Source organism: Rousettus aegyptiacus, unplaced genomic scaffold, assembly GCF_014176215.1.
Source record: "Rousettus aegyptiacus isolate mRouAeg1 unplaced genomic scaffold, mRouAeg1.p scaffold_m13_p_9, whole genome shotgun sequence".
NCBI lineage: Eukaryota > Metazoa > Chordata > Mammalia > Chiroptera > Pteropodidae > Rousettus > Rousettus aegyptiacus.
Genome location: NW_023416312.1, coordinates 7,413,385 through 7,437,399, shown reverse-complemented (window position 1 = coordinate 7,437,399; position 24,015 = coordinate 7,413,385). Strand labels below are relative to the sequence as shown.

At 41.3% G+C, this 24,015-nt stretch overlaps 1 protein-coding gene across 4 annotated transcripts in view; it reads left to right on the top strand.

Annotated features, from left to right (window-relative positions):
• The window catches only part of SH3KBP1 (SH3 domain containing kinase binding protein 1), a 311,738-nt gene that overhangs the window by 66,828 nt on the left and 220,895 nt on the right, over positions 1-24,015 (top strand). The window contains exon 1 of one of the 4 annotated variants that reach the window (XM_036227142.1): positions 9,316-9,978. The exons of the other annotated variants lie outside the window; for them this stretch is intronic. Within the exon in view, the coding sequence (XP_036083035.1) occupies positions 9,928-9,978 (51 nt within the window). The 5' untranslated portion in view covers positions 9,316-9,927. Of the gene's footprint in view, positions 1-9,315; positions 9,979-24,015 lie in introns of those variants that run through there. 4 annotated transcript variants of the gene reach the window in all.

The window sequence follows — 24,015 nt, the reverse complement described above, 5'->3', positions numbered from 1 at the left end:
CATTCAGCACATCTTTCCTGAGGCCTGTGTCCAGCTCTGGGAGTGCGGGATGGCAGCTGCAGACCCAGGCCTACCTTCTGGGACTCAGTAGGCCTCGGACTGGGAGCAGTAGTGCCCGATGATCTTAGAAGCTTGAGTCTAAGTTTGTGAGCTCTGAGACCTTGGAGAAGTTATTTAATCTCTTTAAGTATCCATTTATTTGTTCCAATGAAAAAATGGGAACAATAGTAATATTGCTCTTTGCTGTCCTACTTGGGAAGATGCCCGAGATCATGTGTGTAGGGCAACTCAGAGTAGATACATTTACTCAGTCCACAAATATCAGCTATTTCTATAAGCATTAAGCGACTCTGAAGGACTGGAAAAGTACAGAGACGGTGTGTGTCAGTTGGACGCTGTGGGCAGTGGGCACTGAGAAGGAGGTAGGAGTATGGAGGTTTATTTGTGGAGGGGGATGACACCCAAGGGAAATGAAGGGGCTGGGGTGGGGCAGGGATTGCTTCAAGCTGTGATGCCCTGGTCCTAGCCAGACTATCCAACAGAAATAGGCAGATGGACAGGGGCTAGCACCTTGCTTTGCCCATCCCCCAGGTCGATGACTGGCTGGGGGCTGCCTGGGAGGAGAGTGAGGTTGGCTAGAAAGCAAGCCAGGACACATCCTGAAGGTACAAGTTCTGTCCTGAAAGATGTGACATGTGGCCAGCATACCTCAAGGGCTCCCAGGAGGCATGTTGTTTCACTTTAGCTTCTTGACTCACAAAGGGATTTGAAATAACTGTGTCCCCTGTACCCTGGGCTCAGGTGTAAATTTCATTATCTTTCTGCCACTGAGGAAGATTAGACAAGAAAGTCTGAAGGGAAATTCAGGGAGAGTGAAGGTAAAATGTGAATGTCTCTTTAATGTGTGGTCACAGCACTCATTAACTCAAACACCCCCTCCCCCCCGCCTCCCTACACACACACCGATTTTTGGGATGAGGTACCTAAAGTCAGCCCATTTTAGCTCTTTGCTGCCTGTTTTGCTTGTCACAGAGGAAGGAGTGTTTCATTTGTTGTCATACTTCCTCTGGGACCACCAGATTTTTCTCAAGAAAACCAACAAAGAGATGATATCCTGTGTCTGGGAGTCTGTGTGAAAAACAAAGTGGGCTTGCCTGCGTTTGTAAGCCAAGAGGTTGTCCAAGCCAAACCACATCCTGCCCAGGCTTTCTTGAGGCAGGTGGTCCCAAATGGAGGCCCAGCGTGAGTTGCTTGCGACCCATGCTCTCCTGAAGGGCCAGGGGCAGCGATGGCAGAGGGGTGCTCCTTGGCTGTGTGCAGTTCCCAGGCGACATGGTGCCACCCTCTGACATTGGAACCTTTTTCTTCTAAACTTACTGGTGACCACGAAGCTCTCAGGAATGTAGTTTTCCTGGTTGGAAAACAAGGCCATTGTCGTGATCTGAGGTAGCTAGTATCAGTACAGTAGGTTTCGGGTTGAAAACTATTTATCGTAGATGTACATTTTAGTCATGATTATAACAAACTATATATTGGCTTTGGTTGAAGCGTTAAAGTGAGAATATATTCTTATATTCTGTGTGTGTTTGGACAGTATCTCGCCTGCAATGTGATGTTACCTGCTGAAGCCTTTGGTCACGGGGTTTACTTTCTGACTTCATACAATTTATAATAAAGAAATAACACTCAAATCAATAGTTGGACAGATTATGGGCAAATGCTACATTACAACTTTAAAATCATAATTATCAAGTTATAACTGCTAAAGTTGTAGTCACACTATAGTATTGAGGCCTTCATGGACACAAATAGAGAAGGAATCAGGTTTATTGCTATTATTTGGTAACTACAGTTTAACAGCTTGGTTTATATTCACAATTCAGTCTTTCACGGTTTTCCTCAGCTACAAAATCATGATTGTGTGCACAACTTTTTTCTCTTCAAATCTTGAAACTGGAATAATTGCCAACCTGACTATAAAAAAATACCATCTGCCATATGAAAGTAGTTTTAGCTATTCTGTGTTAACTGGGTAATTATGACATTAGGCTCTGGTGGCACATGATAGGAACTTTGAAACACATTTGAATATGGAGGATGTCAGGTTTGTGTGGTTTCAAATGTTGAGAAATTCTTTCTTTGTTCTTATTGATATTTTTTTCAAGGAACACTATTATTTGGTTCAAACTGTCACATGACAGATGATCTCTTTGGTACATGTAATCATGCAATTATAGTGCAACCTTCTTTTGTCAGTGGTGGCTAAAAATCCATATACCTTACTTCCTTTTTAGCCTCTGATATTTTGATTTGATTTAATTCATCCTTTTATTTTAAAACTTGAGCTTAAATGAGTTCCATTATCAGATATTTTAAGGTGACAATCAAGTGAAGGGTGCTGCCAACTTTAAGCTGAACACAGTCCCCTGTCCTCAAACTGGATATGAAATCTAATTTCAAGCCTGTTACAATGCAGGCATGTAGCTGATTTATAAACAGTCTTTGTAACATCATAGCACAGTTGACAAGTGATGGGTCTCAGGCTGAGGGAAGTGTGTTATTTAGTTGTCTAACTGGTCACCCTGATTGCAGTTCTACCTGGGGTGTATCTCACAGAGCCACACATGGTAATTAAAGCTACAGAATCATCATGGGTAGAGCCATCCCATTTTAGTCTTATTACAAACTTAAGCCTGTCTTCATCCATTATAATGAAAGCCAAATGAACTTTAATCTACTTTACTAAACACTATATCCTTTTATTCCTTTCAATTGGAATGTGCAAGTGAATATTAAAGCATAAAAATAATTAAAAGTCACTCTTTCTGCTAATGAACTTACCATAGAGCCATTCTTGGCCTGTGGCATACATTTGCTGTTTCCAGACCGCTTGGTCACTCAGGCTTCTCCAAGCCCTGTAACCCATCGCTGTGTCTGTGGTGATGTCCGGGATTGGTAGGTTATTCATGGCTACTCATTTCTTTTCCCAGAGTAGCAGGAATGGTCTGAAGTACAGAGAAGGAGTGTGTTAAATATTCATTCTGGTTTAATTGAATTTAATATACAATCCTTAAGATTAATTTGAAGTTTTAGAGCCATTAATGGTTCAGTTTTTTTTTTGCTATTATCTAAGATGGTGAATTATTTAAATAAAAAGGGAATGTTCTTTTCATAAGACGGCTCTTACCAAGCTGCTGCTGTTGCTTTCATTTGTATATGATCCCTGATTATATTAAATTAGAAATGTGGGTAGGAGGAGGAGTGGCAGTCTGAAGGTTTGAGATGTTAGGTTCCTAGGTGTTGGATGATACATTGCAGCCTGGGATCCAACACTTGCTGAATATCAGTGCCAGCATGAGTAACTTCAAATTCTCATGAATATTAATAACAGTGGTTGGGTATTAGTTTAAAGGACAGTGAATCAACATGCAATATTGTGATATATTTTAATTTATAAACATGCACACTTTAAAATAAATTGTTCTCTTTTAGGAGAGACAAAGCAATCATCAGAAGCAGACACAGATAAGACACAGCTATTGCAACTATCAACTATACACACATATGCAAGCATACCTCATTTTGTGCTTTATTGCACTTCACAGATGTTGCATTTTTTACAATCTGAAGGCAAGACCCTCCACCAGCAAAACGTTTACAACTCACTTTATTGTGGCAGTCTGGCAGTGAGCCCATGATATCTCCGAGGTTTGCCTGTATCACCTAGCTCAGTCCACTGAGTGCCCTTTATGTGCCAGATGCCATTTTAGGAATGGGTCTAGCAAAGTCTATACTCTTAGCGTGCATTTTAACGGAGGGGAGAGAGCATAACTTCAGACAAGCAAAGAGATAATTATAGACAGTGAAACATGCAACAAAGAAACACTAGAGGGGAAAAGGATAGGGTGACTGGTGGAGTGTGTGGGCTGTTTCAGCAGAAGTCATCAGAGAAGGCCTCTTGGGGGAGGAGACATTGTAGCTCTAGCCATGAATGATGAGGAGGCTCCTGCCATTACTAAGAGCCCTCTAAGCAGAGAACAGCAAGTGCAAAGGCCTTGAGGCTTGAACAAGCTTGTATCCACTCAGTATAATATTCATGCTTTGGAAGGTAACAGCGCTCTGGGACTGTTGCTGATGAGAGTGACCCTTGTAACTGTGTCACTGTCATGGCTAACCTACAGAGGAAGTAGTGGGTGGGTTCTCTCTGGCTCACATTCTTCTATTTCTTTAAATACATGTAAGAATTTTTCCTCTCTCCCTATTTTTTGGGGGCAAGGAGAGTATTATACATTTTTTTGTAACTACTTCAGGACCTGGCACAGAGTAAAAAGGAACGTGAATTTGCTGTTTTGAGTAGTGGCCTCATTATTTATCTAGTGAAACTATTGCTCCTCTTCGCAATTGTAGAGAACGTACATTAGCTCAGCTAATCTGCACCCCTATCCCACACCGCAGGTAATGATTATTCCTATATTACAGATGGGAAACCTGAAGCTCGGAGATGTTACCTGACTTGATGGAGATTGCAGATACATTAACTTGGTTTTTGAACCCCAGTAGCCTGACTTTGCATGATCGCATTGTAAGAACTAACTGGAAGGATGAGTATTCTTAAAAAGTAGAGCTTAAAAAGTAGTCATTTGATTCTTACGGTAACTCAGTTTACATTAAAGCATTGATTGTTGAAACTGCCTGGGGAAATGTATTTAAGAAATATAAATTGAACATTATATCATTTGTTCATTTGTCACGAGTGCTTAAAAACAGATGAAAATAGGTAATTTAAATAGTTTCAACATCCCAATTCCCTCTGTTGTCTTACTACTACATGTTATTATATAGTATTAATATCGTGAAAGCCATATTGTCTGGTACTTGTCTACCCAGAATGCCCTGGATGTCAGCATTTGTGATCTCAATAACTGTTGCATTATTGGTACCAGTCTACTGTTTTAGAGATTGTATTTTTCACCTGCTCAAATGCTTTTCATATTTTTTCTATAATAATAGCATACCATAAATAAACCATATTAAGTACAGGATTGAAGAGGGAGAACTTTGAATTTTACATTGGATGAAGAGGGTGATTATATCCATTGGTTTCTGGGTTTTTTTTTAAATTGCCATTAGAGGAAAAAAAATTTTGCACAAACACCTCTCTTGATGGACAAAAAGGTTGCTGGTGTTCCGTTAAGAAACATTCACTGAAGGAAATGCAGTCTGGGTGGAGTGTTCTCTAATCGGTAGTAGTAATTGAGTACCTACTGTGTGCGTAATTCTATTATCTGTCTGATTCATAGTAAGACATGCTGGGTGAGAAAAACAGCAAACTTATACAGCACTTTTCATGCACCAGAGATGTTAAGTAACTTGTTCAGGGGAGCACAGTCAATGCCAGAGCTGGATTTGAGCTGGTGAGTGGTGGTTAAGCTCCGGAGTCTGGGCCCTCTCACTGCTAATTGTTCTGTGATACAGGATTATCTGGGTGGTCTTGGCTACATTAAAACAACAGACTGTAGTTAGCATGAGGAGGTACCCAAATCTGTCAGGTTCTGAGAACCTGCTGGGAATCTTGGCTGAACTGGGTGTTATAACGGCTACTGCGCTTTTTTTAAGAATATGCAGCCACATTGATTTGGAACCACGACTTCCTGTGAATACCTTATGGTGTTATTTGAAGAAGGGAAATAAGCATATGAATTTTTAAAAAGTTTCTTGAAGTGTATTGATTTTTAAGAATGCATGCAATTAGTAGTTCTCATAAATTCCAAGAATTATTTATCCTGGCGTGCTTTGGTTCCACGTATAAAGCCCTTTATTACTAAAAGATGTTGCAGGTTCTGCTGCTTTGACAATGTAGTAGCTTGAAACATGCGCAGTAATGCACGTGTTGATGCTGCCAGCACAAACGGAAAACGTATTGCTTTAATTGAAAAAGCAGGCTGTGTCTAGTCTTTGACTCCCTTTACATTTAATCTGACTACTAGTAGTTTCTGGGAGGGTGGCAAGGGGAGGGGAAGGAGCAAGATTTGGCTCTGTGGTTTATCAGTAAGATCCTGAAAAATTTTGGAATGTGGATTCCAACAGTGACCTCCGATTTCTACTTCCCCCACTTGTGAAGGGGAAGCAAACAAAACACAGCCTAGGAGATCCTAGGAGAAGCCAGATGATGGAGGAGCTTCTCAAACTCTAATGCGCCATAGGCTGGCTCCCGAGGGAGCCTGTTAAAATGCAGATTCAGGTTGGGGCTGGGGACTGGTGGGTGTGGGGAGGCTGAGATTCTGCAGTTCTAAGATGCTTCCAGGTGATGCTATTTTTAGTAGCTTTTTTGACCCATCACATTGTGTTGATCGCACAAGTCACTTGGCGGAGTTTAAAGGACTAGATTCTCAAACGGATTGGATTAAAGTCACTGGGACTGAGGCCAGGCAGGTATTTTCTTTTAGGCACTGGGAAGCTACTGAAGTGCTTTGATAATAAATTTGGCAGCTTTGTTTTTTGGGATGGGGAGGGGAGTAATGACAACTTTGAAAATTTCATTGTAGGGATCAGATCGAGATGTTTAAAGATAAACTTTCTGCCATCCTAAGAGCTTCCTGTTGACCCAAACTACATGAGGAATCTTAGCCATCTCCCTTAGCAGGGTACTGACCAGTTCTTTATGATTGCACCCAGACTGGCTTAAATCAGAGAGCATGGAGAAAAAGAGTACTTAATGGTTAGTTTCTTGACCTGCTCAGCATTAGCTAATGTCTGTGAAGGCTCCCGGAGTGTGTCCAGGGAAGCTATTGCCCAAATATGGAAAAGAGGAGTCTAATTATGAGGTAGGAGTTGAAATTACCATTGTGAATATTTAAAGTATTATTTCAGTGCTTTCCTATGCTCCTGGCTTTGGGGTTCATTTCTGGTGGTGTTCGGAGAGCAGGGACAGCTAGGAAGATAGTTTGCTGATGTCCTTGTAATGTAGCACGAATTCTGTGGTGCTCCTTTCCCAGCATGACTTTTTCTTTTTAACACCTGAGACCCTAGCAGCTGACTTTTTCAGATTTCTTAAATCTTCTTATTAATGTTTTCCCCTGAGGTCATGCAGGCAGATAATACACCAGGTGGAGACAGTCGTCTCTGTTCCTTAAGCTATTGTGGCCCCTTTTTAATGTGTAGTTTTTCTTCAAAACCAAATGTTTCCCATTCTTGTTGCATTTGTGACTTTCCGTACCCCAGCTTTTTCCTTGTCTAGGGGTTAAAAAAAATTAAGGGAAGCCCGATAATCGGAAGAAAAAAGGTTGGCTGTTCCCTCTCTTTTTTGAAGGTTATACAGTGAGAGAGACGTTGTGCATTGTGACCATTACCTTCTGCATCAAGGAGGGTTCAAGCAGAGAAGTGCTTAGCGTGGTCGGGGATAAGTGATTCCTTACAGGGTTCCACTTACACATTTGTGGGTGCCTGTGTCCCTTGCTGAGCCTGAGTTGCTATAGGGTGTGGGTGAGAGCCAGGACACTGGGAACCTACCTATGGCTCTCCCACACCCAACCTCAGGAGAAGCTGGCATTCTTCCCAAAATAGATGAGACCAGTTCACTGTATGTTCACTGAGCATGTATCATATCTGGAATGGTGCTCCAGGCCCTGGGTGTAGCCTCACGGGAGAGACAGAGTTCCAACCCACTGTGGTGCATGCCCAGTATACTAAGGGGGCCCAAAGGGAAGGGACCTAAGAAACTGGGGCAGGATAGGAAGGAATAGATCAGGTGAAGATAATGGCCTGAGTGACTCAGGATGAGCAGAGGCCTGGAGGGGGAACGGTTTAATGAGTATCTGGAAGTAAGCTTTGCCGCTGAGTAAGATGGGAAGTGGGGGAAGTGAGGCCTGGAGCTGACATGAACTTTGTGTGCCTTTGTAAGGAATTTGGACTCTAGAGGTAATGCGAAGGAAGCATTGAGGGAAACATTTTAAGCAGAGGTGTGCTGCTGTCAGATATGGATGGAGGAAAATTTCATTCAAACAGTGACCTCTCCTGAATGAGAATCTGCTCCCAGATTCTCCCAGATTTTTAAACAGCTTTATTGAGACTTAATTTGCATGCCATAAAACTCACCCATTTGAAGTGTCCCATCCAATGGTTTTTATTATATTTACAGAGTTGTGTAACCATCACCACAAACTCATTTTCAAACATGTCCATCACCCCAGGAGAAACCTTGTGCTCATTTGCAGTCACTAGCCATTTATTTCCACATCCAGCCCTCGGCAACTACTCATCTTTGTAATTTCTCCTTTTCTTTAACATTAAGGGGAATGTTTTCTGAGTGTATTATTTACTTTAAAGGAGTCCCTTTGCCAAGTTACAAACTCTTATTCTTAGCCCTCCAGCTACTCCTCAGCTCATTCCTGTCAGAAATGCTTTAGCTTGCACAGACCAGAAACCTGTCTGGAGCTGGCTTAAACAGGGATGTTTGTTGTCCCACATAATTGAGAGGCCAGAGGTAGAGTGGACCCTGAGGGGAGAGTTATCAGCTGATCAAGGTGACATCAGAGACCTGTGCTCTTGCTGTTTGTCTTCCACAGCGTCCTTCTGCAGTAGCTTCACCCAAGCGCTGGTGTCTCTGTGGTTGTGACAGTTGTTGGATGGCATCTATTGGCAGTGGGGCCCTCGGCTTCCTTGTTCACAGCCGGTATGTAGCAGGAGACCTTTCTTCCAGTCTGGTTGGGTGAGCTTAGTTCCTGGCTCTAAGGGGGAGATGGGTGGGCACTTGTGACCAGTACTGGGCTCTGGTGGGGAAGGAGAAAGGGAACTGATCTGGGTAGGCTCGTGAGTAATAAAATAGTGTGTAAATGTTTTTGAAGCTGACTCTGGCTTCATGTCTCTGTGAAAAGTGTCATCAGTTCAGATCTCAGCAGTTCAGGAGTTGTTATTGGTCAGGGAGTGCACCGAAGTTAACCTTTGGAAGTTCTTAATAGTGTGGGCAGTAGTGGGGATGGTGGTAACATTAACATATGCGGGAGATAAATGATGTAAGTCACATTAGGAAAACCTGTTTGCTGTAGGATAGAAATGTTTAAATATACGACTAGCAGTAAATAATGGAAAATCACTCAGTTATTCTGTTAGCCCCTTGGAATCTCTCCCCAGGGGTGGGGGTGGGGTGAATAAAATCCCATCCTGGATATGTCCGTATTTGAGTTACTATATAAAGTTGAAATGAACAGAAATTGACTTTTTTTCAAATATAATTCATGCTCCACAAAGCCAAATAGACATTCTGCCAGTTATTTGGACTTTATTAAATTTTGTTTTATATATAGTAAAAAAATTTAGGTAGGCCTCTGCTTTGCAAAGTTATTTATTTGATTGTGAGCTGTATTTTCAAGTCTGTTTTGGAGTGAGGTTTGTCCTCATGTAAGTAATGAGCGTTTGCTGGTGCGGCTCTTAATGGTGAGAACGGATGTTGAAGAAAGCAAACACCATATGCCCTTTGTTTCCCGTGCATGTCCCCTCCTGGAGGCTGGGTGGAGTGTTTCAGCTGTCTCGAATAATCTCCATTTTGCTGTTACTGCAGACTTTGCGGTTCTCCAGTTCTTCAGTGTTACTTACAACTTCTTCCTAATTAGGTGTTTCTTCTTCCTCTTTCTCCTCCTGGGTCATAAAGGTTTCATACTGTCAAGTACTAGTGAGTAGATTAATTTTGAAAAATGAGTTTCGTTTGATTCGTGATAGAAATAAGTGCAGAGAATTTAAAAAAAAAAACCACCCAGTGTGAATGTGTAGTGGGAGGGGCAAGGCGGGCTGGGTATGGGACAGGATGCTTAGAATAATTCAGCTGCCAAGTGAATCAGAGGGACTTGGAGTTCTCTGCGAGCACGGACCACACTCCTGCCTGGAGTTTAGACACAGTCAGTCCCAAATCACCACCATTTTCTACCCCACAGAATGGAGCTTTCTACAGCCAAAGCCCCAAGTGCTGCAGATACGTCTGAGATTGTAAGTAGGCCATACATCTGTTTGAATTGTTATTATGTCTGCATCTTTTGTAGCCTATTGTCTGACCATTTCACAGGTCAGGAGGGAGGTGTGATGGGGAATTTGGTCCTGGCTCAGTCCTTCCCAGATGGTGAGTAATACCGTTTTTCACTTGGACCCAGGTCTCAGTTTTCTTACTTGTGGTGGAAGGAAATTTCCTTCCCTAAGCCCTCTTCTGTGACAGAAGTGGCTTTTGGCTGAGTTTCTTTTGTAGTGGCATCTATAAAGATTTTGAACAGCCCTGTCATCTGGTGTAATGGCTCTTCTTCTCCTGACCACTGTAGATGAGTTTTTTTTTCCAGGAGACACTGTACACAGAACAGCTGCAGCTAGCCAACGTCCCTTCCCCCGCCTCAGGCAGCCTTTTGCTCAGTATCCTTGAAGGCGATCAAGGGTTAGGAGCAGGTAACATTTCTGAGGCAGCTGGCTGATTTGGGAGTCTGGGATGAACCCAGGTTATGGAATCCAGCTTCCCTGCAGTGGGAAGGAATACGTGGGGAGGAGATTAAGAATGAGATGGGAGGTAGGATAGAAAGTCATTAGATCAGGGGCCATTCGAAGCACTTTCCTGTTGCTAGATGCTAGCTGGTGGGCAAGACTCCAGTCCTCACACAGCTACCTATAGCTTTGGGCCACCAACAAAAATCTCTCCTGGTTTTACTTGTCATCCTAAAATCGCAAGCATTGAACCTTGTGGAATTGCTGAATTGTTTGAAGTAATGAATGTGAAAGTGCCTGGCAGATGGTAGCCTCTGGCTGGGTAATGTGTTTTTGTCCTTTATACCCCTTAATGGGATATTATACCATCAATGCAGGCAATGTGCTGGGCTCTGGAAAATGGCACCCGCGTTGCTGTTCCTGGCTTGTTTCAGGGCAGACTTCTTGGTCAACAGGTTCTCTTGGTGTCATAGATTTGATCTTGAGGTCAGCCAGTTGGCCTTTCCCAAGTCCATAGCCCCAGGTTGCCCTTTCAGTCATGGACAAGTGACACCCCCACCCCAGAACAAGGAGGTCCCAAGGAGAAGGTATGAGTTGGTTATGCCTCACTGATACGTTTGCATTAAAGATTGTGGGGACTGGGGACCTAAGTCAGGAGGCTGTTATGAGTCCTAGAGAGGGAGTGATAATTCAGAAGAGCCATTTCTGGTTCAACTTTGAGTTTCCAAGTTATGAATACTTATATTCAGCCAGGGCAAGGGAGGAGAGAAAGAAATCTTGAAGAATACTGCTCAGCAGCTCATCCGATTTCTGATTCAGAAGTAGGTGTAGGGCACTGCCATCATGACTTTCCATCCGGTGTTTTCGTTAACCTGTTTGTGGATTTAGGCAACCGTCACGTACATCATTCAATTCCCAATGCCTTTCCACCATTATATGTGTTCGTTTGTTTAGGGGGTTTTCTAGAGACTGTCTTGTTCGTTAGCTTTTCTATGTGCTTTATATTTGCTGAGTTAGTTGCTAATAATAGTGTTCTCTTGTCTCTCGCCATTTTCTCCCATTATATTCTTGTATTTCGTCTCATATTTAGGCTAAAATTGTTTGCCTCTAGTTGGCGAGACTCCTCAATAACAGTGTCCATGAGCTCTAGCACAGTGCTATTTTCTATCAGTGATTTTGGAGACATTGTATTGTCTGTACACTTTGTTTTGTGTTTGATGATTCGAGTGCCTTTTATCATAGTCAACATCAAATTATATATCACAATGTGTCAACTTCAGTAGCTCTGTGTCCTCTCCATTGAAGTCTACTTTCTTTCCTATGGATATCTGTGCCTTGTATAGTCAGGCACTCGCCTACCGACCCAGCTTCTCTGTGGTCACTCTCCCACCTGGCCACCAACTTCCACCATGAGCTCCTGCCAAGTCCTTTTCTACTGCTGGGCCTGGACACTTGCTGCGCCCTTTCTTTGGCTTTTGCCTGACTGGCTTTCTCTGCTTTCGGGTGTTACTGGGAGAAGCCCTCCTGGGCCATTTTATCGAAAGGGCCTTCCTCCATCTTAAGTTTTCCTTCTCCCTTCACGTCACAGCACTATATCTATTTCTTGCAGAACACTTACATCACAGTCTGTAAATCCCTTGTTCCCTTGTTGATTTACTTAGCACTTGCTGTCTCCCTCACTAGAATTTCAGCCCCATTATGGGCAGAGGCCTTGCCTTTTTTATTCCACTATATCTCCAGTACCTAACTCAGTTCTAGACACATAGTAGATGCTCAACAAATATTTGTTGAATGAATAAAGTCTTTGGATGATGAATATAGTGGATGACTTTTAAATAGTTTGTGACTGCAAGCCGATAAAGACAGTTCTATCTTTTCTGTACTGGTCCCTCCCTGCCCCATGTGCTTCCATCGCTGCGTTGGCACTTTAAGAGCAGTCTATAACCCCCAAGGCCCTGTTTCATTTTCCTGGCAAACTTGTGGCTGGTGTGTGGAGTAACCCTCTGTTTTAAGTATCATTTTGTTCTCAAAATGAAAACCACCTGTCTTCAAAGTGATTTGCTTAGAATAATTGCCCATTTCTTTATCAAGGCTTTCTTCCCTTTCTACTTTCCCCACCTCCTTCCAAGAATAATGGGAAAACCCTTTTATTTTGGAAAGTGGTTTTTTTCTCTGGTAAGAATCCAAAGCCAGATGATTTATTACCTAGCGTGCTCGGTATTAGCTCTCCCCTGTCCTACTGCTCTCAAATGTTAGTGGTTTGTTCTCTGGAGGCTTTAAGGGGTCACATGATGGGAGATCAGCCTTGGCACTGCCCCTCTTTGTACATTTCCTTTAAATGTCCTTCCTACAGGTAAAGAGCCTGGCCCAGGGTACCACATAAATGGCGGTAAGAGTGGGGACAGTGTCTAAGTAGTGCTCTGTGGTGGGCTGTTTGCCAGCTTATTGATACCTTACACCAACTCTGGGGAGTAGATAATATGACCCCACTTTAGAGATGGTGAAATGAAGGCTCACAGAGGTTAGGGATTTTGTAACCAACCGGGATCAGCCGGGTCTCTCTTGCTTCCATATCCATGTATTATTTGTTGTGTACTCGGTGTTTCTCAGTTTTTTTTTTTACCATGTAAACAAAAAACTCAAAAAACAAAACAAAATAATCCTCCCAAACTGGCAACTGAGTACACATATGTGTGACTACAATATATTTCTTGAAACAGTAGTTGCCTTCACTGTGTTCGACATACTCTGATATTCTCCATTCCATTTAAGAAATGCTGGTCAGCATATAGCAGAATTCTCTTCTTTTTTAAAGACTGAATAATATTCCATTGTATAGACATGCCACAGTTTATTCATTTGTCCATTAATGGCCATTTAGGTTGTTACCATATCTTGGTTGCCAGGGGTTGGGTAGGAAGGGGAAATGGCGAATTGCTGTTCAAGGGGTATAAAGTTTCAGTTATGCAAGATGAATACATTCTAGAGATCTGCTGTACGACATCATCCTGTCATTAACAGTACTGTATTATACACTTAAAAATTTGTTAAGATGGTACATCTCAAGTTAAGAGTTCTTAGTACAGTGATAAAAAAAAATGCTGGTGAGGACCTTTTAAATTAATTGTGTGGCTTACTAATTGGTGGCAACCCATAGTTGGACAACAGTTTGAAAAACACTAGTGTAGGTGATATGTGAAACATACTTACTTTACATAGAGGTTTACACCATGTAGGCTACTTTTAAAAATGTTTATGGAAGTATAACATACACGTATAAATGCACATAAGAGTACAGCTTATTGAATTGCTGCACCCTGAGCGTATTTGTATAACCAGCACCGGATCAAAACACACACCATTGATTTAAGCTTATTTGAATCAAGACAGGCATGGGGTACAACAGAATCTGATGTGCCTTTGATTTGTTCTGAATTATGCACATACCGTTTACTTGATAGAATCTCTCTTTGTAGAGGTCCATATCTTGTATTTTCACTGATGGGGCCTGACTGGCATTTTAGATCTAACAGCCGCTGAAGGAATGGAACAAGGCTTCCCTGAGGGCCATCAGAAATGGGTACAAAAGGCAGCTGTGAATGAGAAGGTGCCTGGTGTAATGTGACTGAGGAGGAGGTGGAAAGGGCAAGGCCCCACAGTTGGGTATGGAAACATTCACGTGTGAGGATTTATGGTGAGAGTAATTGAGACCAATTTTACTGAAATGAGGGTATGGTGGGAAAGGGAAAAGAATGTGTGATTAGAGTCCCAAGCCCCTACGAGTCGATGAATTTTTGTGTAACATAAAGAACATCTACCTCTCACGGTATCGACTTTTAGAGAAAATTGTTTTCACATACTGACTCAAACTGCTTATTTCTTGACAAAAGATAAAGTGCATCTCAACACAAAAGCAAGGCGGAAGAACTTTCATCATGTGTGAGTCCTGTAAGACTGTCTAGGTAGACAGATAGTACACAATTTGTTATAATGGGATGTGTGAGAAAGGAAAGGGAGCAAATACTTTGACATGCTGTAAAGCATCACATGCTCTTACAAAGTCTTATTAATTAATGCCTTCATGAGACGCATTGATAGCTAACTCTTAGTCAAACTGCAATAGCTTCCTTTAATCAAGGACTTTGGGATAATAATACATTCTTTTTTCTTCATTGATTGTAGAAGCTCTCATTCTTTGTCCTGTTTTTTTTTAATGTGTGTGTGAAGGAGACTTTGAACTCTTGCACGTTTGGTGTTTCCTGGTGTTGACCTACAGTGTTCACTGTGGGTTTATGTTTAGTTCTGTATCTGTCATGACTACCTAGGTGGAATAAAAGTCCTGGGACTGTAACAAACACACCGTGGAACAAGAAGAGGCACCCACTGGGGACAATGTGGGTGTACCTGACTTAACATTCATTTTTTAGGAGCCTGGCGTCATGCCAGGGCACTAAGTACTTAATGAATGGAAGGAGAAAGGGAAAAAAAATCATAGCTAGTATTTAATAGTGTGCTTTGCTTCTTTTATCTGATTTAGTTATCCCAACAAGCCTGTGCGGTGGGTAATATCCTTACACTTAGAGCGACCTTATATTCCCGTTTGCCAGGGCACAGTTCTGTTATATGTCTTTTGTCCTGGCGTCGATATCGATAGCACCGCCTTTCACTCTGAAATGTTCTGACTCAGATAATAAATGATTTCGCTCTGAAATGTTTTGGTTTGGATAGACAGATGAGGAAACAGGCACGGTGAAGCCATGTCACTTTGCACAGTCACCTGCTAATGAGAGGTAGTGCTGGTGTTCTTTCCTAGGAGTCTGACTTCAAACCTTGTCATTTGACTGCTAAGTTCTGCTGCCTCACAATTTAGGTCAAGGAACACATAGTATAAAAACAGCACTCTTTGTTTTTCAGTCCCAATATTTAGTAAAAATCACTACTGTGATGTGTGACTCAGGGCGGTGGAGTGTGCTGGGCGAAGACACATTGAAACCCTGCATGTGCTTCACAGGGAACCCTAGACAATTAGTGTTCTAGAGCAGTAATACTTTTCACATGTGTGTGGTGCTTTATAGTTTCCAAGACCTTTCCTCCCACATTATCATGTTGAAACTTCTTGTCCAACCTGTGAGGTAGGTGATGGCATCTCCATTTTACAAAGGAGGATGGGAGATCAGGATGATGTGGTCACCTGCCTGAGGTTTGGATGCCGGAAAAGCTGCTGAGCCAGGACTCAGCTCACATTGGCTGCCTTCATCAGCAGCGCATTTTCCACTGTACCAGACATGCCTCTCAGCCAGACATGCTCACACAGCTATTTGAGGGTGCTGTGTATTGGAGATTAGGAAGTCCTCTGAAGATTCATTGTGCTAACACAGAGTTTCAATGTTGACATTTGGGACTGTTTAAGTCTATGGTGGAGGGACTGTGCATCATAGGATGTTTAGCAGCATCCTTGGCCTCTACCCACTAGATGCCAGTAGCACATACCTTCCATCCTTCCCCAGTTGCGACAACAAAAAATCTCCCCAGATAGTGTTAAATGTCCCCTGGGACACGGTTGTCCCTGGTTAGGAACCACTGGCCTAAATATAATAGCAGCATTTAAAAGAAGGAAAAAGACAACCTTGAAAATGTTAGAAATGTTAGACCTGTCATTTCTCCCTCATTTCTAAAGCATCAGAAAAACTATCAAAAGACACAAAGTGGTGGAAAAGAGAACAAGCAACATTTCATGTTGAATTCACTTTCATGGAATTGCATTAGGTCTCTCAAGGAAGGATAAGATAGGGAAAATTTTAAGTTAAAAAAATCACATAATTAAAAATGTTTTTTTTTTTTGTATAAAATTCAGAATAGATATCAGCTGAAATATATGAAATCTCCTGTAATCCTACTGCCTGGAGATACCCATAGTTCACATTGTGCTGTATCTCTTAGCCTTTTCTAACACACGTATAAATTTGTATATCATTTTCCAAGTAGGGCCATGCCACAAATGCTTTTAAAAGCTTAAACATGCCGCAAATATCTTTTCATATCTACAATATAGAGCTACAAAGTCTTTAATTGCTGCATACTATTTCATTGTATGATTACAGTATAATTTATTCACTTGGTCTCTAGTTGTGTATCTTTGATTTTTAATTTCTTGCTTGCTGTTACATGCAAAACCTGATGAGGATCCATGTGTGCACTTTAAGCCATTCACAGCTTTTTTTTCCTTATAGAAATTTTAGCATCAGTTGAACAAGATATCTACTTCATAATATGCTGGATTGTATTTTGATTATAATACACATTAACCCCTTAAAATTATGAAAATGCATTGATAAAAGTTTGATTATGCACTAGGCTTGCAGAATGGGGTGTGGAAAGTTTTTTGGTTTTCTGATTAAATGATGACTAATAAGAAACCACCCCTAAGTGTATCGGGCTATTTCCTGAGTAGGAATTACAGCCCAGGAAAAAAATCACTGAATCTTCCTTTAAAATTCCGTTCACTGCTGAGAGAAATTTAGGGCTATTTTCTCATGAATTCTTATTGCTCATAGATTTTTCTTATACGTGCTTAACATGATAAACTCATGGTAAAAAAAAAAACATTCAGAGTGTACAGAAAAGCTTGAATAAAGTTCCCCACTTTACTCTCCTCTTGTTTTTTTTCATTCTCTAGAAATTTTCCATTCATATGCAAACATTAAAAATATACAAGACATTTAAAAAACCCACAAACTGGACAATAATATTCAAGGTCTGGTCCAGCTACCTTTTTTTTAGTTAATGTATCTTTCTATGCCTGTACCTTATTCTGTTTAATTTGTGCCCTATTTGGAGTTGTTTCAAACGTTTTCTCTTGCAACAGAGCACCATATTTTATGTGAGTCTACCTGTAGGATAAGTACCTAGCAGTAGACTTGTTGGGTGAAGAGTCTGTCCTTAGAATTTTCATAGATATTGCTAAATTGCCCTGCCACCAACAATATATATATAGCTTGACTTGTTTCCATCAGACATTTTATTCTGCCTAGCATAAACTATGGATTAATAAACCAGAAACACTAAAGTTGAATCTCATCTACAGGAAGGGCCATAATTGATTAGGAAGAGACCATGGTCTCTCTATTGACCATTGTAGGCATTGTTTTTTGACCTTGTGGGTGCTGGGGGGAATATATATTTCCTTGTTTTCTCCTGGGATTGGTCTGAAACTGTCTTTTACTTTTTTTAAACCATGGGGTAAAAAGTACAGGTGTAAAGCTGGGAGACAATACAAGCACATCTCAGAGATATTATGGCTTCTGTTCTAGACCACTAAAATAAAGTATCACGAGAAAGCAAGATGTAACCTTTTTGCTGGTGGGGATGGGTCTTGCCTACAATTTGTAAACCATGCAACATCTGTGAAGCACAATAAAGCAAAGTGCAATTAAATGAGGTAGGCCTGTACCCAGGTATGCAACTTTCTGGTAGTATTTGATGACATGTCTCATTAGAATTGAGGTGGTTGGAAATGGACTTTCGTTACTCAAGAGGTTGTAATATTTACTTCTCAGTGGCTTTCTGAAATAGAAGAGTGTGTAATTTGGAATTTGGTATAATGTACAAATGTAACATGTAAATGTAAATGTAATATAATCATTTCATAGTCATTTTCTACGCCTTTTGTATCTCCCATAAAGTCTTTTCTCATGTTTCTCCATTCTGTTTTCTCCTAGTCCATGTTGATATTTTTGCGCCATCCTTTTAAAAAATGATAAATATGGTCTGTACTGCATTTTGGATCTTTTATTGTTTTTATGATCTTATTTTTGACCAGCTTTGGCTCCTAACAAAATTCGAACCAACACTTGGTTTCTAGTCCTCATTACCCTAGCATGGTGTTTGGCACTTTGTATTTTGATTGGCTGCTCACTTTAGAATTCTCCTTATTTTATGGGGTCTCCGTGCTTGGTGAAGGAGGACTGTGCCTGAATAACCCTCTTTGCTGGCCCCTAGAGAGGTGATCACTAAGGTCTCTTGCCTCATTCTTTCTCGTGTTGCTTTCCTCCCCAGAGAATGGCACAGCATGGGTGCCATCTTTCATTGATTTGGTATTTGAAGCAGTGGAGGATGGCCGACATTTGAAGATGGTTCTATGAACCCCAGTGGGTGCAGCAGCTGCCACATCCTTGGGCGACAGTGTGAAGGGCCTGTGTTTTCTGATAAGTCGGGGGCTTTCTGATTGGCACTGCAAATGTTCATTCACATGCAGTCTTGGCCACAGTGTTTTGAGTTGGCCTGGGGTGAACCACTGAGGTACAGAGAGGAAAGCAGATCTCAGGAAACTGCTTTTATGTCAGTAAGCCTGGCATTGGGGCAACTCGGGGCATACCCCTGTTCAAGTGCTCTAGCTAAATGCTATGAGGTGACCCAAGAAATTGGGACCCCCTACCCTGGAAAATGAAAGCTGAAGTCTGTTTAGGTTTGACTCTGGTGGGGATTCTTGCAGGGGTAGAAGTGGCTGTCCTCTGCCTTTCCCCCAGCCCTCCGAGGACTCACACCCAGGGCTCCACTGACATAATTCTCTCGGGAGCTTCCTAGGGGAAGGCCTGGAACCTCAACAGAGATTCTTAAAATGAAACCAACCGAAGAACTTTCATTTATTTTTCTTATTGTTCAATAATATATTTTCTTTTATAGCAGAGAAAGAGGGCTTTTTAGAGGCAGACAGTGTGTGATCCAAGGAAAATGGCCTTTGGAGCCAAATGGCTCTGGGATGGAATGTGGGCTCTGCCTTTTTCCTTAAGGAGCTACGATAGCCTGAATTGTGTCCCCCTAAAATTCATATATTGAACTCTAACTGCTTATACCTCAGAATATGACCATTTTTTTTTTGGAGATAGGGCCTTTAAAGAGGTCATTAAGTTGAAATGAGGTGTCCTCATAAGAAGAGGAGATTGGGGCAGAGGGAGATACCAGGGATGTGCCTGCACAAGAGCAAAGGCCCCATGAGGGCACAGTGAAAAGGTGGCTATCGCCAGCCAGGGAGAGAGGCCTCAGATGAAACCAAATGTGCTGACACCTGGTCTCCAGAACCACGGAGAAATAAATTTCCGTCATTTAAGTCCCCCAGTCTATGGTATACGTTATGGCAGCCCTGGCAAATGAATATAGGTGCTTTCAGTAAGTAGCTGCTCCTGTTTTGCTTCCACGATCCCTGAAGAGAGGACCACAACATCTACCTTTCAGAGTTGATGTGAGGGACAGACATTATACCTGGCTTACAGTAGGGACTCACAAATGGTGCTGGGAATAATGCTAATTTAATAATATAGAAACAACAATCCCTCCTCCGCCCTGGTTTTCTGCCCTCAGCCTGATTTGAAGGTTTGTTTCGTTTTGTTTTGTTTTGTTTTGTTTTGTTTTGTTTTGTTTTGTTTTGTTTTGTACTTTCTGGTCCTTTTCAAACAGGGTTGCAAAGAACTCCTGGAGTCAGAGGAGGTGAGTACTTCGTGGGTGTAGCAAGCATGAAGTATTTTGTTCTGAGTAATTCTTTTTATACTTTTAATCTGTTAACATTCTGAGGTTTCAGGTACAATTTTGTTTAGGATATGGATTTTGCTAAAATTGATTGAAAGCAACATTTGGTGTGTTATAAGTACTTACCATACCTAATGTCCACAGTATACATTTGCTAGGGCTGCTGGAGCAAAGTACCACCAACCCGGCCGCTTAAACAACAGAAATGCATTGTCTCGCAGTTCTGGAGACCAGCGGCCCGAGATCAAGGTGTTGGCAGAGTTGGTTCCTTCCGAGGGCTGTGAGGGGGAGTGTGTTCCAGCGTCTGGGGGCTTGCTGGCAACGTTTGGCATTCCGTGGCTTGTAGATGCATAACCCCAATCTGCCTTCATCTTCACATGGCGTTCTTTCGGTGTGCATGTCTCCATGTCCAAATTTCTCCTTTTTATAGACACCTGTTGTGTTGGATTAGGGCCCACTCAAATGACCCCCCTCTTGATCATCAGCAAAGAGCCTATTTCCAAAGAAGATTACATTCACAGGTATTGTGGAATAGGACTTTAACATCTTTGGGGGGGGGACACAATTCAAACTATGACACCAATTATATTGGAACTCAATTCGTCATCTGTGTACCTCTGCCCATGACTGGCAGCTGCCTGGGAGAAGTCTCTTCACCTGGTCTACCACTCCTACTTGTCATGCAGGTTTCAGCTCACAAGTAACCTCTTCAAAGAGGCCTTCTGTGGCCATTCTCGAGATATATATGGATAGAATGAATGAAGTACATAGCAGAGTAAAATTAAAATGTGTCTGAGAATTATGATGGTATTTTACCCTTAAAAGTGTGAGAGTGTCTCTCTACCCCACATAAATGTTACTTGTAGCTTTCTTGTATATGTTGGCTGTGTCACCACTACAGATGCTATTTTAATATCATTTCGTGCCTGTGAATTAAGATGTCGGGCACCTTCCGAATGTCACGGTGTTTCCTGTTCTGTGTGTAGAGCATGCCAAGAGGACTCAGTTTGTTGGGTTTGGATTTTTTTTTTGTGGTGAATCACAATTTGATTATAATTTTACAATAATTCACAAAGCAAAACTGGCTAGAACCCTTCTCCGAAGGACACATCAGGTCTAGAAAACCTGTGAGTCCTGAGAAAGGGAAGCATTTACTGATTCCAATTAATCAGTGTTTATTGAACATGTTCTCTTTGCTGAAACTGCCAGGTGCTGTGCAGATACACATGCTTTGTGGGGGAGCTTAGCTTGGGCTGACCTCGAAGGGTTAGAGATACAAGAAGAGGAGCAATTCTACCAGCCCAAGATAATTGTGACATGATTTTGTTAAGCTGTGTAATAGTCCTAGTATATATGGAGCTACCTTGTTTTAATAAAATTAATTTTGTGCAAAGCAAAGGTATGATATGGTTTACAATACGAAAATATTGGAAACAACCAAACTATCCATCAACTTGGGAAGAGTAAATTAGCATACTTCCATGCAATGGAATGGATGTTTCTTTTTTCTACAATCAGAAAAAAAAATGCAAATGCTTTTTGCCATTTCGGAAAGACCTCCCAAATATATTGTTGAGGGAGAACAGCAAGGTGCAGGGCAGTGTGAATCATACGCTAGTATGATAGTTACTTAAAAAAACTGAGGATGCCCAAGAAACTATTTACAGTGAGTGGTATTGGTAATTACTGGGAGTGGCAAACTGGAACAGTGGGAGCCAGAGTGTGTGTATGGTTGTTTATTTTGCAGATTTGAATGATGTAAATGTATCCCATTCAAAAAGCTAAAAAGAAAGATTAGCGTGATGACAGTATTTGCTCATACTGTTGCTACCCTTAAATTGATTTCAGAGTGTCAAATGCTTCGCCTTGCCAGGATATACTGAATGAAGATAACCAGCTATACTAGACATCTAAGGGATAAGTCTTGAATTCGCCCAGAGAATGAAATTTCTCTTGACCAGCTTTTCACTAGAAATGTTTCAACCATGCATTAAAATAGAGGGAATAGTATAACAAACCCCTTTGTACCCTTCATCCAGTTTCGGCAGTTATCACTTGCTGGCCAGTCTTGCTTTATTGGTTCACCCTCTTCCTTACTCTCCCTTTCCATCCCTGTCCTTAATTCTTTTGAAGAAAATCCCTGATTGTATTAGAATTATTACTCTGTCTTCCTGTGTCCCACCATGGCCCCAGTCATGCAGAGAAAATTGGAAGCTTGAGGTGGAAAAAATTTTTAACCAAATTTGGCTCATCTCATTAGGTGTATTTTATTTTACTTTAAAAAATTTAAATTATGGTAAAATACACATAACGTAAAATTTACTGTTTTACTCTTTTAAGAGTATAGTTCAGTAGTAGGTCAAGTCCATTCACATTGTTCTGCAACTAATCTCCAGAATTTTTTCATCTTTCAAAACTGAAACTCTGTACCCATTAAAGAACATCTCCCCATTCTCCCTGTCCCCAGACACTGGCAACCACCCTTCTACTTTCTGTCTCTGTGAATCTGACTACTCTTGGTGCCTCATATAAGTGGAATCATATAGTATTCGTCCCTTTGTGACTGGCTTGTTTAAATTAGCATATCTTCGGGGCTCACCAGTGTTAGAGCATGCATCAGAATTTCCTTCCTTTTGAAGGCTGAATACTATTCCATTGTAGGGACATAACACACTGTGTTTGTTCATTCATCTGTCAGTGGACTCTGGGATCTACTTGACTTTTTGCCCCTGCGTAGAATATAAGGTTTTTTGGCTCATAATCATTTCATGCCACAGCACATCGGAATGCAGCAGTGTGATCTCAGAAGCTAAGCAGGGTTGGGCCTGGTTAGTACTTGGATGGGAGACCACCTAGGAATACCAGGTGCTGTAGGTGTTTAAAAAAAAAAGATTGCAGCAGTACACCATGATCCTCCAGTTAATTGAATCATTCTGAGCAGTTCGAGAATTTTTATGCCAAATACTTTGCTTTGCAAAGACCAGCAAAGCTTTCTTTCTGTTCCTGTGATTGAGAGCACCTTTTTCTCTCAAAGCTCTGATACAGAATTTTTTCTCTCACTAGACTAGATTATGAATTTAGAGATAGTGGGGCAAGGGTGGGGAAGGTATCTTTCTTTGCCCAATACCTTGGTACTGTGCTTGACCAATGCTGGCTAGGTACTCCAGAAATATTTGTGATAGAATGAACCTTACTTTGGGCAAGGCACATAACCATATATGTGTAATTAGGGAGTTGAACCAGATGAATTCTAAGGTTCCTTTTGGCTCTGACATTGTTTGGGTTCATTATTAAATCTGATGATGAAAGAACTTCAGAGTCTGGAAGACTGGGGAGTGGAAGATGGGGGAGAGAGGTATTTGGAAAGATATGTTTTCAATGCCCCTCACATTGTATTCCAAAGGTGGTCACCTACAAATAGAACCATCCCAGGATATTAGTATTTCTTAAAATAACATTTTGAATTTGAGATTTTCTCTTTGTGCAGCAGGAATATTCTTTGATTAACAAAAAGCCACCAGCTAAAAAGTTATTTTAAGTTTAGCTTAATTGTGTACCACATTTTCTAGATATACATGGATAGAAAACAGATCTCATTTTGACATCATCATATTTATAAAGACTCTCATAGGAGGTTTTAATGATGTTCTTACCATGAGAAGAAGTCAAGGCAATAAACAAGTGAGGAAAATGAAGATGCCAAATCAAAAAGCTGGTAAGAAAGTATGGAGGGAGACGTGATTTGAATATCAAATCTTGTTGATTTTCTGAACTTTGTGCTAGTTTCTGCATTTGTGTTTTAAGCCTGATTTCCAAAAGTCTCTTGTTAGCAACCAGATGGTTGTCATATAATTGATATATGTTCATTTTAAGCCCATTTGGGGAACAGTGGCCTGGATTTTCCAGTAGAAAGATTTAGTAATTCTTTTGGTCTTTGAATGCCAACATGCTTTTTTTTTTTTAATTGAATTCTCTAATGTCTTGGAAGTAACCTCTGGAAAATTGGAACCAATGATTTGATAGCATGACGTACTGGGA